General features: G+C 29.1%; 1 protein-coding gene across 1 annotated transcript; it reads left to right on the plus strand.

Moving 5' to 3' along the window:
• Window positions 1–1,170: 1,170 nt before the first annotated feature.
• LOC123268365 (zwei Ig domain protein zig-8) lies at window positions 1,171–16,708 on the plus strand. Its single transcript, XM_044733356.1, has 7 exons — window positions 1,171–1,903; window positions 5,701–5,795; window positions 5,954–6,144; window positions 8,347–8,508; window positions 10,140–10,274; window positions 12,294–12,504; window positions 16,531–16,708. Exons 2-7 carry the CDS (start codon window positions 5,720–5,722, stop codon window positions 16,638–16,640), a joined length of 885 nt encoding a protein of 294 aa, XP_044589291.1. The 5' UTR covers window positions 1,171–1,903; window positions 5,701–5,719; the 3' UTR covers window positions 16,641–16,708.
• The last annotated feature ends 227 nt before the right edge of the window (window positions 16,709–16,935 follow it).

Genomic DNA, 16,935 nt, shown 5'->3' on the forward strand with positions numbered 1-16,935 from the left:
CAAATACACATATCAAACACCCAAAATCAACAACCCGAGATATTTTCCCACCGAAAAAAATCCAATTCCAAAAACACCTCCACTATTCAAGCCGTAAAATTTTAATAAATTTTTCTCCAAATAAACAAAATTGATCAAGTGACGAGTAAATATTGCCGAAGCTCTAAATTGAATGAAAAAACCCAAAAAGCAAAATAATAGTAACATATAAACCCAGTGAGAGATTCTATGCCTAGATTTATCCATTACCAGCTTTTTTACATCTCCCTATTAACGCAGTTAATTGAAAAACCAGTAAAAGCTTTTAATTCCATAGATATTAAATCCGATATAAATTTATTTACAAAGAATAACATAGACCCTTGATGATTGACTCCTCCCCTGAAGCGACTGCTTGCTCCCCATTGAAAACGGTCTGCTCCGTCAACATCAATCTCATTAGCATAAAATATAAAAAAACTAACTGGATCCTCATAAATAATAATCCAAAGAAATGATAAAGCTGACCATGAAGCCTCTGAAAATTCATCTAGATACAGTGGAGCGCCCTACAACCTACACCCTACACCCTAAAAGAGTGTACGTTGATAAATGTCGTATGAGCCAAGTTCCACAGGGTAAACCCGAGTAAACTCAACCAACTCAACCAACTCAACTAAAGAATTCGCCGATCTATATATACATCTCTCCATGCATTTATATATCTATAGAAAGAGAGGAAACGTAACATTGTAGTTGTATCTAGTCTCTCCAGTAGTATCAAAGGTTTTTTCCTCGTCGCTCTTATCGGGTTAGTATCCTGCGAATTCCAGGGATCAATGCGTTGGTGCGCCAAAACGCTTGCGCCGACCACCAGCCCCCGTAGACGCTTTTCCACCCTCCTTTGATCATCCTTCTTTGGCATCTCGCCCCTCACCTCGACTTTTCGCATTCTCCCTCGTGCTTGATCCTCTCTGTCGCGACCCTCCACTATCAACACCACTACAGCTCTTTGGTTCAAAGCCAGCTCCACTGTAAACACACACCCACACACTCATCTCGCAATATATATATCTGCCTCGCTAAAAGCTCCCACCAACGATCGACAACCCGCGTCGTCGTGCGCTGCCCACGGAAATTCTAAAACTCCTCGGCGCTTGTGCAGGGTGACGATGGTGACCGTCGTGTTGGTGGTGGTGGTGGTGGATGTATTGGAGCCATAGCAAAGGAAAAGTCCGTGATCCGGGTAAGGGACTCCTGGAAAGGGCTGCTGCCATATCTCCATTGTATTACTGGCTCCAAAAATCGCTTACTTAAATTTTATTTTTATTCCTCGGAGCTTTATTATTAATTGATTAATTAATACTAAACTCCGCCCGATTTAATTGATTGTGTGTCGGTGGTTTGTCAGCACATTTTATATCAGAGGATACTTTCGAGTGCCAGCTGAGAGGTGAAGTGTGTTAGTAGTACTGTTGTTGCTGGTGTTGATTTTCTCTGCTCTGTTATAGAGACAAAACTGGAAACTGACATTAATAAAAGTGACCTGTGACCGGGGAATAATTATCGGGGATTTTATTTAAACAAATAAACCCAGTGGTGGATGGTAAAAGTCAAGTGGGTTGTTGTCAGGCGTTGCTTGGCTCGAGTGTGCATTTGAACGTGTAATTAGACACCAAGACTTAACATACACACTGATACAAGTAAAGATAGAACACACCAAAAAGAAAGCACTTACACCTATATAAGATTATTTACAAGTGTGTTGCTTATAACAGTGTGGAGGCATGTATTCCCTTACGGGTCCCTCATTTGAGGGTTGACATTGCTCTGGGTTATTATACTTCCAGACTGCACATACTTGTTAATTCAACGGATTTCTCCGACACCTCTAGTGAGCCGTGTACCACCTAGCGCCTTACGGGTGAGTTCCTGCCCACTATTTCTTATTACGCTATTTTCTTTACATTATTATGCCTCTGCTATGCCTAAGTGACAAACCCTCTACTATAATATAGACACAGTGCTGAACCGGAGGTTGTGTGCATTGTCTCAACATCTATGTACCCTGTTTAATAATTTACCGCTGCCCAACGACCCGATTGTTATCGCAATTTAAATTGATAAATTATTATAAATTATTCCTTCCCTTTCACCCAAAATTCCATTTTTTATTCTTTTAATATTTTTATTTTATCAAAATTTAATTCATAGGTCACTGTTTCACGGCTTGACAATAAGTCGGATGATATCTTTGAATATTTATAATCTCCTACGAAACGGGCAGCTTCGGTACGGTTTTACGAGCACAAGTTAAATCGGATTATTCTCATGAGTTCAGCCTCTGTACAGCCATTACAACTGCAGCTCTGTTATATATTATTTTATTTGTAATTATTAACAAGCTCTATTATATTGTATTTCTATAATCTTCGGGAGTTCCTGTGGGACTTGCTGCTGGTACTGGCCAGTATGGTGTCTGGTGTAGGTGTACGCCGGCAATAAATAAATATCTATCGATATTATGTATTATCATTATCTCGCGGCTTCTCATTCATTTTCCACCACGGCTTACGATAACTTTATAAACACTCCTTATATATCGATTGCATATTAAATTTTTTATCCAGGTCAATCTCGGTATTTATTCGGCATTAAATGAACAAGAGGTTACCGGAATAAAATAAAAAGTACAAAATTGTCTAAGATTAAAGAAAAAAAAAAAAAAATAAATAAATAGTAGAGCATGAAAAATTTATGGAGCAGAGGCCAGCTTTTGCAGAAATGATTTTGATTTATTTTTAGCGCCGTTCGATTATCGATTGGTTATAGGGTGGCAAAATATATATACGTATATATATTTCCACTATTTGTTATACGTGATTTATATAAACGCGTGTATTAAATTAAGTATGCAGGATATTTATTGTTTGTTATTATTATTTGATTATTATCGTTGTTTATTGAATGATAGAGTGGGTGCGTGTGTTTGATAATTTATTATTCATTAAAAGTGGGGATTTTATTAGGCGGCAAAACGTTTCTAGCTTTTAATAATTATTGCATGTTTATAAGTGGCAATTGCTGTTTGTATATATATATAAATAGTAACTTCAGTACATATGTATCTATATATATATATGTTTATCTGTTTGTGTATATATGTGTATAATAGCAACGTAAACTGTTAAATCCCTAGACGCGCGCGTTTTCAACTCTATCCAATAATTTCTATCCCATTCCTAGTATTAAAGTTACCTCTACTTCCATCCTCACTTACGCTCTCCTTCTTTCTCTCTCAACTGGCCTCTCACTCTTAATCTGATTATTTTTAACCGATAAATATATATAGAGGACTATACTTTACCTTCCAATTATCTCAAGAAGTTGGTAATGAACAAATCAAACTTTATTATTGTTTTTTTTTTTCTAACAACCTGAGATAATAACTTAATTCTCGTCTCTATCTTTAAATTCAACAGTAGACAGTTTATAATTGTTTAATTTGATAAAAAAAATTATTTTAATTATTTTAAAATATTTATTTTTTTAATTTTAACTAGCAACCTTGCAGTCACTATGTAACTGCCGTGACTTGTGAACTATAAATAAATAAAATTTTGCTTTATTAAATAATGACTTTTGATAAATTGCACTGTACTTTTTTAACTATTGACGTTTTTAAAAATATAAGCTCATCTTGATGTTACATTCATCAAGAGCTTTCATTTGAGTACCCACATCAATTTTTCATATATTTATATATATATGTATATATGAAAAATATATCAAAATGCATATTGGTACTCAAATGAAAGCTCTCGATGAGTGTAATATCGGGATGAGCTTATATCTTTAAAAATATCAATAGTTCACGAGATATAAGGTCATTTCTTAATTATTGATATTTTTAAAGATATAAGCTCATCCTGATGTTACAATCATCAAGAGCTTTCATTTGAGTACCCACATCAATTTTTCATATGTTTTTCATATATACATATATATAATATATATAAATATATGAAAAATTGATGTGGGTACTTAAATGAAAGGTCTTGATGAGTATAACATCGGGATGAGCTTAGATCTTTAAATATATACCAAATTTAACCACAAAAACCCATTTTATCATATAAATCATATAAATAATATAGATTATTTTAAAATAAACATTTAAACATCATTTGCCGATTTTGCATTACGTAATTGATACGAAATGAAATACCTAAATATACTCTGAAAGGCCGAAATTATCATGATTGACTGAATTCAATTAGACCTTTAAATAGACCCGAGTAATGGCAAAAATATATATTGATTAATGGAACATGGAGTCGAAATATTCATTGAATAAAATTCCGCATAAAATATCATCCGAAAAAAAAAAAAAAACCAAATAGAATTTAATTGGTGAAAAAATTGGATAATGACTATAAATTAAAAATCGATGATTGAATAAAATTTATTTAATATCTGGTAATGAAAACTTAATTAAATAAAACGGGTTGTCGATTGAAAAATGAAAAGTAAACAGCGAATAGTGACGGATGGTGAATAGCATTAATATAATTAAAATAGAATGTCGGTATTTATTTATATACTTTAATATTATTTCAGCGTTTCGATTTCATGGTACGGTATAAATTTCACCGTATTATTGTTTTTTATCACTAAAAAAATATTATACTTTTGAGTAGTGCTCGAGGACGACAGTAGAATGGTTATTTAAGTTCGAGACCTGTGTTTTTTCTTATTCCAAGTTCGCTAAGTAAATATAAGCTCAAGAAGTTTAAGCTGAAAAAAATATACGCGACCTTTTGATTTAAATAAAGGAAAAACTATTAAAGGTCTCTTTAATGTTATCATGTATTATTAATGATAATATTTCTGAGAAAACTCAATAGAGTCATGGGAATACTGCTCGTTAATATTTATGCTCCAATATTATATAAATAAGCAACACTTTCAAGAATTTTAATACTTTCAGTTATAACTTGTAATTCTATTTGACCGTATTGGCCATTCATATTATCGCTAGTGGTATCATTATTAGTTAATGTATTTGATACTCATCAAAGCCGTTCATATTATTCATTTTAAGTTATAATGAATATTTAATATTTACTTAGCGGGTCAATACAAATATTCATTTAAATATTAATCTCGATAAATTATATAGAATAACTCATTTTATTATTTATATTAATTTTAGTAATGTTTTTTTTTTTTTTTTTTTTTTTTATCTAATTTATCTAGATTTTTATCAGTGTTATTTAAAATTTTCTAAAAGTCACTGTAATTTTTTATCTTTTTATAAATATATTATTAAAAATTAATGCAATAAAAAAAATTAATTTCAATAAATTTATTAATTTTAATTTTTGATTTTAAATTATTTATTATTTAATAAAAAATTTTTTCAGCCAATAACTAATTTTTTTTTTTTATATTAAAAATTTTTTAAAACGTAATAGTATAATTTAAAATGATATATTACAGACAATGAATATAATAGAAACCCTCGGGTAATTAGGATTGCCCTAATCATCACAAATTTTCTCCAATACATTAGATCCCGAAATTGGCAATTTCCGAGCTCGGAGCTATACCAAATAACATACAATTTATAGCATTACAATAAGATAACTATTATTATTATTATTATTATTATTATTATTATTATTATTATTATTATTATTATTATTATTATAATTTCAGATTGTAAACCGCAGTCATAATGAGGGACCGACTTTCGTGGTACATGGTATTCTTAATTCTTCCAACAATTTTATTGGCTCGTTCACTTGACAAAGGTACACATAAACAAAGTAATAGATTTAAGCTAGTAGGTAAAATAAAATGTATCCTATCTCTGAACGATAAATGCCGGGATTGTAATAAATTTACAGACGATAAATTCACCAGTTAAAAATTTGCCCGCTAAGCGATAAAAATTTTCATTTTGTCAAAGATCGCCGAGTGCCGTATAATATACCGCCCGACTGGCGTGCATTGTGGTACAGCAATCTTGATGAGCTCCAAAGAGTCAATGAAGCAAATGATAACAACACGGTATCCAATGTCACTGTCCAACTGGGAGGGACTGCATTTTTGCACTGCAAAGTCCGCAATATTGGCGAGCGTTCCATCTCCGATGCCGAGGTACAAATAAATATTTTTATTACTCTGTTAACTGTTTTATCATCCACTAGCAACCTGAAAGTCACTATAAATAAATAAAATTATGCTTTATTAAATAATTACTTTTGTTAAATTGCAGTGTATATACTTTTTTAAATATTGTCATTTTTTAAGATATAAGCTCATCCCGATGTAACACTCATCAAGAGCTTTCATTTGAGTACCCATATGCATTTTTCATATATACATATGTATAATATATATATATATATATAAATATAAAAAATTGATTTGGGTATTCAAATGAAAGGTCTCGATGAGTGGAATGTCGGGGTGAGCTTATATCTTTAAAAATGTCAATTATTCACAAGATATTTGTTAAATTGCACTGTATATACTTTTTTAAATATTGTCATTTTTAAAGATATAAGCTCATCCCGATGTAACACTCATCAAGAGCTTTCATTTGAATACCCATATGCATTTTTCATATATACATATGTATAATATATATATATATATATATATATATATATATATATATATATATATATATATATATATATATATATATATAAATATATGAAAAATTGATTTGGGTATTCAAATGAAAGGTCTCGATGAGTGGAATGTCGGGGTGAGCTTATATCTTTAAAAATGTCAATTATTCACAAGATATTTGTTAAATTGCACTGTATATACTTTTTTAAATATTGTCATTTTTAAAGATATAAGCTCATCCCGATGTAACATTCATCAAGAGCTTTGATTTGAGTACCCACATGCATTTTTGATATATTTTTCATATATACATATATATAATATATATAAATATATGAAAAATTGATGTGGGTACTCAAATGAAAGGTCTTAATGAATGTAACATCGGGATGAGCTTATATCTTTAAAAATATCAATAGTTCACGAGATACAAGGTCATTTCTTAATAATGCATCTAGACATAGAGCATTTTCGAGTACAGTCTAAATATATTTATCATCATAAATTGACTATTGGTGAGAATGATATGAAACCTTGAAAAGTCACAAATTCAAGTCAAGACCTTTGCAATTATACTTAATTTAACCATAAAAACTTATTTTATCATATAAATACACTGGTTACAAAATTTTGCTTATTCTCTTAATAACATAGATTATTCAATTTCAGGTGACCCGTTATTGGATAACAAATTCAATTAATTATTAACAGTTAAAACTTTTATTTAAATAAAATATTTTTAGATTCTAGACGGTCTTAGAGATTAATCGTGATTAATATTCTATCAGCTTAAATAATTTATTGAATCGAGCCTCTAAAAGTTTCTCACAAATCATCCATAAATTGAGACTTGAAAAAATAGATTTTCGATTTGGACTTTCGACAAGCTCTCCTAAATAATATTATCTGGAATATTGTACGGCTAAGCAGGGGATGAAAAAAATAGATAGTGGAGTAAAGTTAAAGCAAGAACTGAGAAATCGGAAAATTTTCTTGAGCTTGCCAGAGTGAGACATTAATTTTATCAGCTTTTCTTCTTGACTAAACGTTGTTTTTAATCTTCCAAGATCTAATTGTGATTTTCCTCCTGCAGCTCTAGCTCAAACTCAAGCTCTAAAATTCTTTAGTGTCTACAGAGTCTCTATATCTCACTTTATCCCACCTAGAGTAGAGACACTGATAGCGATAGCTGGAATTTATTTTTTACTGCCACTCTCTTTGCTATTATAGTTATAGACACTCTCAGCCGTATGGTCATCTTGCCCCGCGGACGAACATTCAATCGGGATTCAGGAAATCAGATAAGAGATTCAGTAAAGAGTTTAATGCCAAGTTAAATAAATCCTCGCTTAGTTTAATCGATTCATTAGTTGCCGAGATATGGGGGTTTGAAATAGATAAAAAAATTGCATCCAAAGGTCGCGAGTTCGAATCCTGTTCAGGGAAAAAAATAGTCTTTTTAATAAATTACTTCATCGCAAATTCATTTTTAATAAAAATATACGTATGTACGTATTCAATCAATATTTCCGCCACTTTATTTAATACACTACACTGCTCTTGGTTTGTTTTTAAAATTTTTATTTTAATATTAAAAAATCATTAATTGTCATCGTGAAACACAAAGCATAAAGGAGTTCAAAAAAAAAGAAAATAATAATAATAATGATAGTAATAATAATAAAGGAAAACAAAAAAAAAAGAATGTATTGTATTTTATAGATATCATGGATACGTCGTCGAGACTGGCACGTATTGACGAGTTCTTTATTCACCTACACAAACGACGAACGATTCCAGGCACTTCATCCGGAAGGCTCGGACGACTGGACACTACAAATAAAATATGTTCAAGAGAGAGATAATGGGACGTATGAATGCCAGGTAATTATTATTGCAAAAAATATTTTAAATACTCCTATAGACAATATTTATTATTATTATTTTATTTTTTAATTTAGCATTATTGCTTCCATTCTTCCAGACTGTAATTTTTAACTATTGATTTTTGTGAAAAAGTATTGACACCCCTTGTAAAGCGTAATTACATTAAAAAAAACTGACAAGTACCCTCTTGTTACGCCTGTGTTTAACTTCAACATCAGGTGAAGTATTTTTGAGTACCTGTGTTATTGACGAGTCTGTATAATTAGGGTAATTGATTTTTATCCGTTTGTGAGAGAGATTAAATTAATAAACTCAGTTTTCAGATAATGCGGGAGTATTTGTCGAGACGCTGGCTTTAATTTTAACTAGCAACCTTTCAGTCACAGTGTGACTGCCGTGACTTGTGAACTATAAACAAATAAAATTTTGGTTTATTGAATAATGATTTTTGTTAAATTGCACTCTGCTTTCTTAACTATTAATATTTTTAAAGATATAAGCTCATTGCGACATTACACTCATCAAGAGCTTTCATTTGAGTACCCACGTCAATTATTCATATATTTTATATAGATTATATATATGTATATATACATGAAAAATATGTCAAAATGCATGTGGGTACTTGAATGAAAGCTCTTGTTGAGAGTAACGTCAAAATGAGCTTATATCTTTAAAGATATCAATAGATAAGGAATGACATTGTATCTTGTCAACTAATGATATTTTAAAAGATATGTTCACCCCGATGTTATACTCATCAAGAGCTTTTATTTGAGTACCCACATGCATTTTTATATATTTTTCATATATACATATATATATATATATATATATATATATATATAAATATATGAAAAATTGATGTGGGTACTCAAATAAAAGGTCTCAATGAGTGTTATGTCGGGGTGAGCTTATATTTTTAAAAATGTCATTTGTTCACAAGATATTTGTTAAATTGCACTGTACGTTCTTTACTATTGACTTTTTTAAAGATATAAGCTCATCCCGATGTTACACACATCAAGGGTTTTTATTTGAGTACCCACATGCATTTTCATATATACATATATATATATATATATATATATATATATGAAAAATTGATGTGGGTACTCAAATGAAAGGTCTCGATGAGTGTAATATCGGGATGAGCTTATATCTTTAAAAATGTCAATAGTTCACAAGATACTAGGTCATTTCTTAATTATGTATCTAGAGATAGAGTATTTTCGAATGCAGCCTAAATACTTATCATCATAAATTGACTATCGATGAGAATGATATGAAACCTTTAAAAGGTATAAATTCAAGTCAAGACCTTTGCAATGACACTAAATTTCATTGAAAAAACCGATTTTATCATACGACTATCCTGGAGACAAAATTTTCCTTATTCTCTTAATAATGTAGATTATTTAAAATTTAGTGAGCGACAAATCTTAAAGTGTCTCACGATAATGCGATTATTAAATAAGTTGAGCGGTATAAATATCAAATATCAATAGCGCAATAATATGGACTCTGAGGAAAACAATGATTGAAGTACTCGCTGAATGTTAAATTGCGAATGTTGGATGTGGATAAAGATAAAGTGAAATAACTGACGGATACATGATGTGTTCCAGGTATCAAGAAGCACAGGAATAATATCACATTTCGTGAATCTAAACGTGGTGATACCAGAGGCATTTATATTAGGCAGCGAGGAGCATCACGTCGACGTGGGTTCTATAATAAGCCTCGTATGCATAATAGAAAAGGTGATGAAAGTATTAAATAATAATAAAATTTAAAAATAAAATAGTTTTACTCTCCCATAACTTTTATCTTTGAAATAACGCTAATGGCGTCATAAATTGTGATGAATTGCCTGTTTACCAGTACCTCATTTGTAAAGTGACGATATATTTATATGGATCTACGCTCTCCACATATTTATACCAAGTACGCGTATACAGTGCCACCGAGAGTCGGTGGATAGTGTACGGCTCCAGTTAAATGGGGACGTTAAACGAAAATTCCTATTTATACGGGATAATTTACTGTTTTGTGATCGTATTATGCCTTTTAGTAGTTATTTAAATGTCACCCTTCTCCACAGGGTTTATTTTTATTTTTTTTTCAAAATTTAAATGGTTTTTTTTTCTTTTAGTTCGATTAAAATTAATCAATTTGGCGCTAAGGGAAATTCGCGAAAAATATTTTAATCTATTTTTTTAATGGAAATATTTTATTGGGTCAATTGCTGATAGATTTTTAGTTAAAATTTTTTATATATTGATTTTTTATGAAACATTTATTAAATTATAACTTTTAACAGTTTTTAAATAAAAAAAATAAATTACTTATAATAAATAAATTAACAAATTATTTCAAAGGTTGGCAATAGCCTAGTCGGCTCGGTGCCCGCTTTTCGAAAGAGTGGGACCCGGGTTCGATCCCGGCACGCACCAATATTTTTCAGTGATTATAGATAAAAATATGTGCGTTACGTTGCCAGCCTCTGAACGTGGCAGAGATAGCCGGGCGGCACACGTCTGACTTGAGCGATCACCCATTTTAAGCAACAACTTGAATGAGTGACCGCTCTAGTCAGCGTTGGCTAGCGCGAGGGGTCTCTGTACACTAGGAGAAGGGCCTAATGCTTCAGTGGTCGATAAAAAAGAGTTTCTTATCAATCACTGTAGACTTAGCCCAGCTCCGACTGTACTATCATGGGTTTTCTCTGTGGTTTCCCCATGATTCTGTTCCAACAGCCTGAGAGGCAAGGTGCAGGGTAAATACGGTACAGAAAGCACAAGTCGGACCACAGCCGCAAAAATAAAAGCAGGAAATTCGATAATAAAGCAGGAAATACAGGTTGAGGATATAAACAATTGTGAAATGTAACAGAGTTATTAAAATAACTGTACATCTGGAAAAACAATAAAAAAAAAAATAAAAAAAAAAAAAAACAAATTATTTCTGAATTAATTAATTTATTAAATATAATATATCAATTATTCATAAATTCAATATTTAACTCAATAAAAAATAATCAAAAGTTTAAAATTAATTTTAAACGCTCAATAAATGACTAAATTATTTAAAAACACCCGTGCAAAAAAAATTCTGATTCAAAATGAATTTAAGATTGAAATTCATATTTTGACACAAATATGAATTAGTTTTGAGATCAATCCAAATTTGAAATTGATTTGTAAATAGAAATTAGCACGTCTGTAAAACTTTCGATCCTGTTTCGGAATTTTAATGAAGACTTAAAAATATTTAGGATTAATTTTATGAATAAAATATTCTGAAGTCTTTATTAATATTCTGAAGCAGGATCGAAAGTTCTACAGATGTGCTAATTTCTATCTACAAATCAATTTCAAATTTGGATTGATCTCAAAACTAATTCATATTTGTGTCAAAATATGAATTTCAATCTTAAATTCATTTTGAATCAGAATTTTTTTTGCACGGGCAAATTATTGGATAACTTATTAACGTTAAATAAATTTTTCTATTAGTTTATTTGTAATGATTAAAACTTGTATGTTATTTTAATAAAATTAAATGTGTCAAAAGACATAAAATAGATTAAACAGAGGCATTTAACATTGAACAGTGGAAGTTTGTTAAGCGTACACAATGAATTAAAGTAACATGTAGTGAATTAAACTAGAGAATGTTAAACTGCGCATTTTTTACCCAGCGAATAATAGTTTAAAGATTTACACGAAGCACTTGAAGGGTTAATTATGTTAAATATAAATAAAATAAAATAATTACAGAGCCCTACGCCTCCTCAGTATGTGTTTTGGTATCACAATAATCGGATGATAAATTATGATACCGCGAGAGGAAGTGTCAGTGTACAGACAGAGCCAGGACCAACTCAAAGTCGTCTTACAATTCAGCAAGCAGTTGAAACAGACTCGGGAAATTATACTTGCAGGGCTTCCAACACTAAGCCCGCTTCAATCTTCGTCTTCGTAACAGAAGGTAACTTTTATATACAAATATACATATAATGTAATATATAATGTATGTTCGTACTACTTTGCATTTACCGACACCGCCGGCTGGCTGCCTCATAACGTCTACATTAAATCGTTGTTTTAATTCACATCTTAGAGCTATCATTACGATTGTATTGTGTGTTGTCTGTCCTGGCGAGGTATTTCGCCGTAATCTTTTATTGCAGAGCGTTGATTTTAACTGTCGTATTTCCCAAGATTAACTTGTCATTGTGTGAATAATCTAATACGCTCCCTTTCGTTACTCTATTTTATTCCATTTTATTTCGCGGGAAGTAATAATTGTTATTTATTATCTTTTAAGGAAGTTTAATCAGAATCTCGGGATAAAAATAATAAATTTAAGAACATTGTTTTAATTTTTTCCGACATTTTTTACGTATTCAAGATTGATATTACGCGGGAACAAAGTTTTTACTTTTTTCGGTAATTTACTTCTCGTTACTTTGAATTTATTTAACTTGTACACCTTTCGGAGTTTAATTTAAAAAAGTTTCCCATTAGAATTACACGGAAAAAGTAAAATTGTTTTATATTAAATGAAATAATTATTAAAGTTATTTTATAAAATAAATAAAGTATAACTTTTAAGAGAAAAGAGTAAAGCTAACTTTATAAAGACAAGTAGTAAAGTTATTGTTGCGTCATACGTATAAATTCATAAGTGGTTTTTACTGCTAAATAGTACTCATAAATAATAAAATATAAAACGTCAGAGAGAAAAATAAAGTTTATAATGATCATAATATCTAAGTTTTATGTTTAAATACGTCATCTACCCGTTAAAAGTCCTTAGAAATTTTATAATTGTATTAAATATTTAAAACTTTCAATACCGACGTCGGAAAAAACGTCAAATGTTTTTTTTTATCATTGCTACATACATTATTATAATTATTATTTATATTACTAAATTGTCGCTGTTTTAACAAACTAGTTTACCACACTGGATCTATCTGTCCTGATTGTTAAAAATTTTATTCTACTATCGTGGCCGAGTTAACGAGACTGTATGAGTTACGACGAATAGTTATTATGCCATACATATATAATTCAAAGTCTAGACACGAGTAAGATTCAAATTCGTCTCACTGGTGCTGGTTGATGCTGGTTGATGCTGGATCCTTGATGCCACACTATGGAGTTAGATTAATATATGAATAGTGAATGAGTCTAATATGCTCCATGTATTATCTGTTGTCTTGATTTTCTGATTACATCTGATCAAAATATCTATTGAATTATTCATCGAAAATTTTTTTATTTTTACATTTACATCTTTTTTATTTTTATAGAAAAATTCACAAATCTTCTGAATCAATATCTTTTTCTATTTTTATTTTACATAAATTTTTATATTTCTATTCTTTTATTTCTTCCGAAAATTTATTTTACACTATTTTTCACTTTTTTTTTTTATTTTAAAAACTATTTTTTTTTGTTTGCTTCAATCAATTTTTTTAATTATTTTTTTTTTAACTAAATTCTTGTACTTCATTTTTTACAATTTTTTCCACCCAACATTGTTCAAAAAAATCCTTTTTATTATTTCTCACAATTTTATCAATTATTTATTTATTTTTATCAACAAAAAAAGATTTTATTTATTATTTTATCGTTTAAATTTAAATTTCAATTGAAAAAATTTTTTTTGATTAACTTTCTCTCCAAAAAACAATACACAAATTAAAATAGAATTTTTTAATTAAATAAAAAAATTATTAAATTCCGAAAATTAAATTTTAAACGCCGATAAAAACAAAGTTGGTAATTATTTATAAATATTAATATTTTTACGATGACATAAATAGTTAAATTCATCCTCAGCGATATCTCAACTCTGCATTAACCCTCCTAAGGCCTAAATAATTTCAGACCTAAATTATCCGCCTCAATTTCATTTTCTTTATGATTTGAGGCGTAAAATTCTATGAATAAAATTTTTCCTAACAAATGTCTTTATTTTATCATAAAATAAAGACAAGTAATTTAATCAAAATTGAATAGATTATTTAAAATTTCCGATCTAATACGCCCGCAGGTCAATCGACCATCAAAGAAATTAGAAATTTCGTTTGACAATAAAATAAATTTAAAAGCTCACTAGAGCAAATAGTCTAATTAGAGGGAAATAAAGGACTTGCTCGGCAATTTGAATGTAATATAGATAATAATTAATTGACACTCGATACCCTTTCTGCCGACTTTACTCTCGATCAATAGACCGATAGACCTGAGCCGGAAAATTCTATTTCTATTATTCGGTATTGATTTAATCAACCGATTCCTTAATTATTACTTGTTTTTTCTCCATAATTAAGGAATTTTTTTACCAGCGATGATTTGTATAAAAAAATTAAAATACGACCAGCAGTCCTTTATTTTTGTTTTATTTATAAAATAATTTTTGTTTAAAAATAAATCCGTTTAAAATAAAACAAAACTAATAAACCGAATTAAACTTTAGGTGTGTATACTAAAATTTTAGTCGGCGGTCAGACGAGCTAGTCGTATAAAGTAGTTACTACCAACATTTAGTTTTGAATTTCCGATTACTTTAAACTACTTTCAACTACTTATCACTCGCTGCATTGTAATCTCATTCTCACAATATTATATTACGTAAATTATTTTCAAATACACACTACAAACTACACTGATAGAAGGATTTATTTGTATTAAAAAAATATTTGTTAATAGTTAACAAATCATTTATTAGAGACCATTTTTTAGTATCAAACAAATATTTCTTAGTATTTAAAATGATTTGTTTGTATTTAATAAATCTGATATTCATTTATTAAATATTAATAAATCTTTTTAAATACTAAGAAATATTTGTTAAGGACTAAAAAGTGGTCTCTAATAAATGATTTGTTAAATATTAACAAATATTTTTAACTATAAACAAATCCTTTTATTAGTGTAAATCTCTAAACTTTCAATGAATTTTTTATAAAAACAATACTAAAGAAATAAACTTTATTTTTTTTTTTTTTTTTTTTTATCTATAGAAATTAATTTATTTGTAGGAAAAAAATAAAATGTATCTTTGATTGTTTAGATTTCTAAATTTAAAGTTTAAAATGGCCCTCTGTTTATGAAGAGCTTTAAAATAAAGTCCAAGGTGAAACTAGTAGCTAGTAGCTTATCGAATTTGTACTTGAATTCTAAAATAAAACGTACTTTCAAAGAGGATACTATTCTCCAACCGATCAAACTAAAACCTATAAACTAAATTTATAAATTGTATACGCTTCGGTTTTAACAGTAGTTTCGCTTTTATTGAAGTTCTTTTTAAAATCTCTAATGTTACGAACTGGGAGTTTATTTTTGTACAGAAAAAAATATATTGTTTGTAGAAAATTATAAAAAAAATAATTGCGCAATTGTTTTAACTTTTTTTAAATATCTAATTTGATTAAATAAATTTTATAGATCAGAGCAATTATAAATGAAGAAAATTAATGTAATATTTAAATTTTATTTAATATTAATACCGTAGTATTTTTATGGGGGAGAAATTTAGTCTAAAAATAGATTTTTCTTGTTTTTAAAAGTTATTTTTCAGGTTTTTCCCTTAATACAGTTCTCAATCGATATTTATTAAATTTTGTGAGCTTATTTTATGAATCAATACCGAGATCAAGCTTGAGGATGGGCAAAATTGGCCAATTAGTATCAAAGTTGTGGATGATTTTTTAAATTTATTTCGTGACTCAAAAAATTTTGAAAAAATCATCAATAAAGGCTTTATCTTTAATTTAAGCTATAATTCGTGGACTTTTTGATTTTTTAAAAATTTTTTTACAGGCTTTAAAGCTGAAAATTTTAAAAATATTAAATATTCTAGATTTTTTAAATAAATCTACACAAAAAAAATTAACTTGATTCAAATAAATAATTTTTAAGAACTTGATCTTGATTTGAAAATAAAAGTTTTTAAATGAAGGAATTTAATAATAAATAAAATAAATTGTAAATTTTTCAGGTGACAAAATGGCGGCAATTCTACGCCGTAAAACGTCGTCCGGGGGAGAACGGACATTAGGAGAGTTGATACTGGCGTTGATAATAGCCAGTACCCTTTTAGTGCGATAAGCATTTTCATCAAAAATTTGTCCATTATTATCACTAAATAATTGAGTTGTCATATTGTCATATATATAGAACGAAAAATAATTTAAATTGAATGTCAAAAACTAATTATAATTAATATAATAAAATTGTTTTGTTTCTCCCGTAACTTTTGCGGGGGGTTTAGTTATTAAATTAAAGATAAAAATTATCATTACTATATTAATTATTAATTATAAATATAAACTAAATACAGAGTCCTATGTTAAATACTAACGAAATTCAAGATTAATTACGTTAAAAAAAGTACTCTAACGCG

The sequence above is a fragment of the Cotesia glomerata genome, linkage group LG7, assembly GCF_020080835.1.
Source record: "Cotesia glomerata isolate CgM1 linkage group LG7, MPM_Cglom_v2.3, whole genome shotgun sequence".
Classification (NCBI taxonomy): domain Eukaryota; kingdom Metazoa; phylum Arthropoda; class Insecta; order Hymenoptera; family Braconidae; genus Cotesia; species Cotesia glomerata.

Coding starts and splice junctions, on each gene's coding strand:
- LOC123268365 (XM_044733356.1), top strand. CDS start 5,720: ATGAGGGACCGACTTTCGTGGTACATGGTATTCTTAATTCTTCCAACA. Junction 8,509..10,139: donor ATGGGACGTATGAATGCCAG/GTAATTATTATT, acceptor GATGTGTTCCAG/GTATCAAGAAGCACAGGAAT. Junction 12,505..16,530: donor CTTCGTCTTCGTAACAGAAG/GTAACTTTTATA, acceptor TAAATTTTTCAG/GTGACAAAATGGCGGCAATT.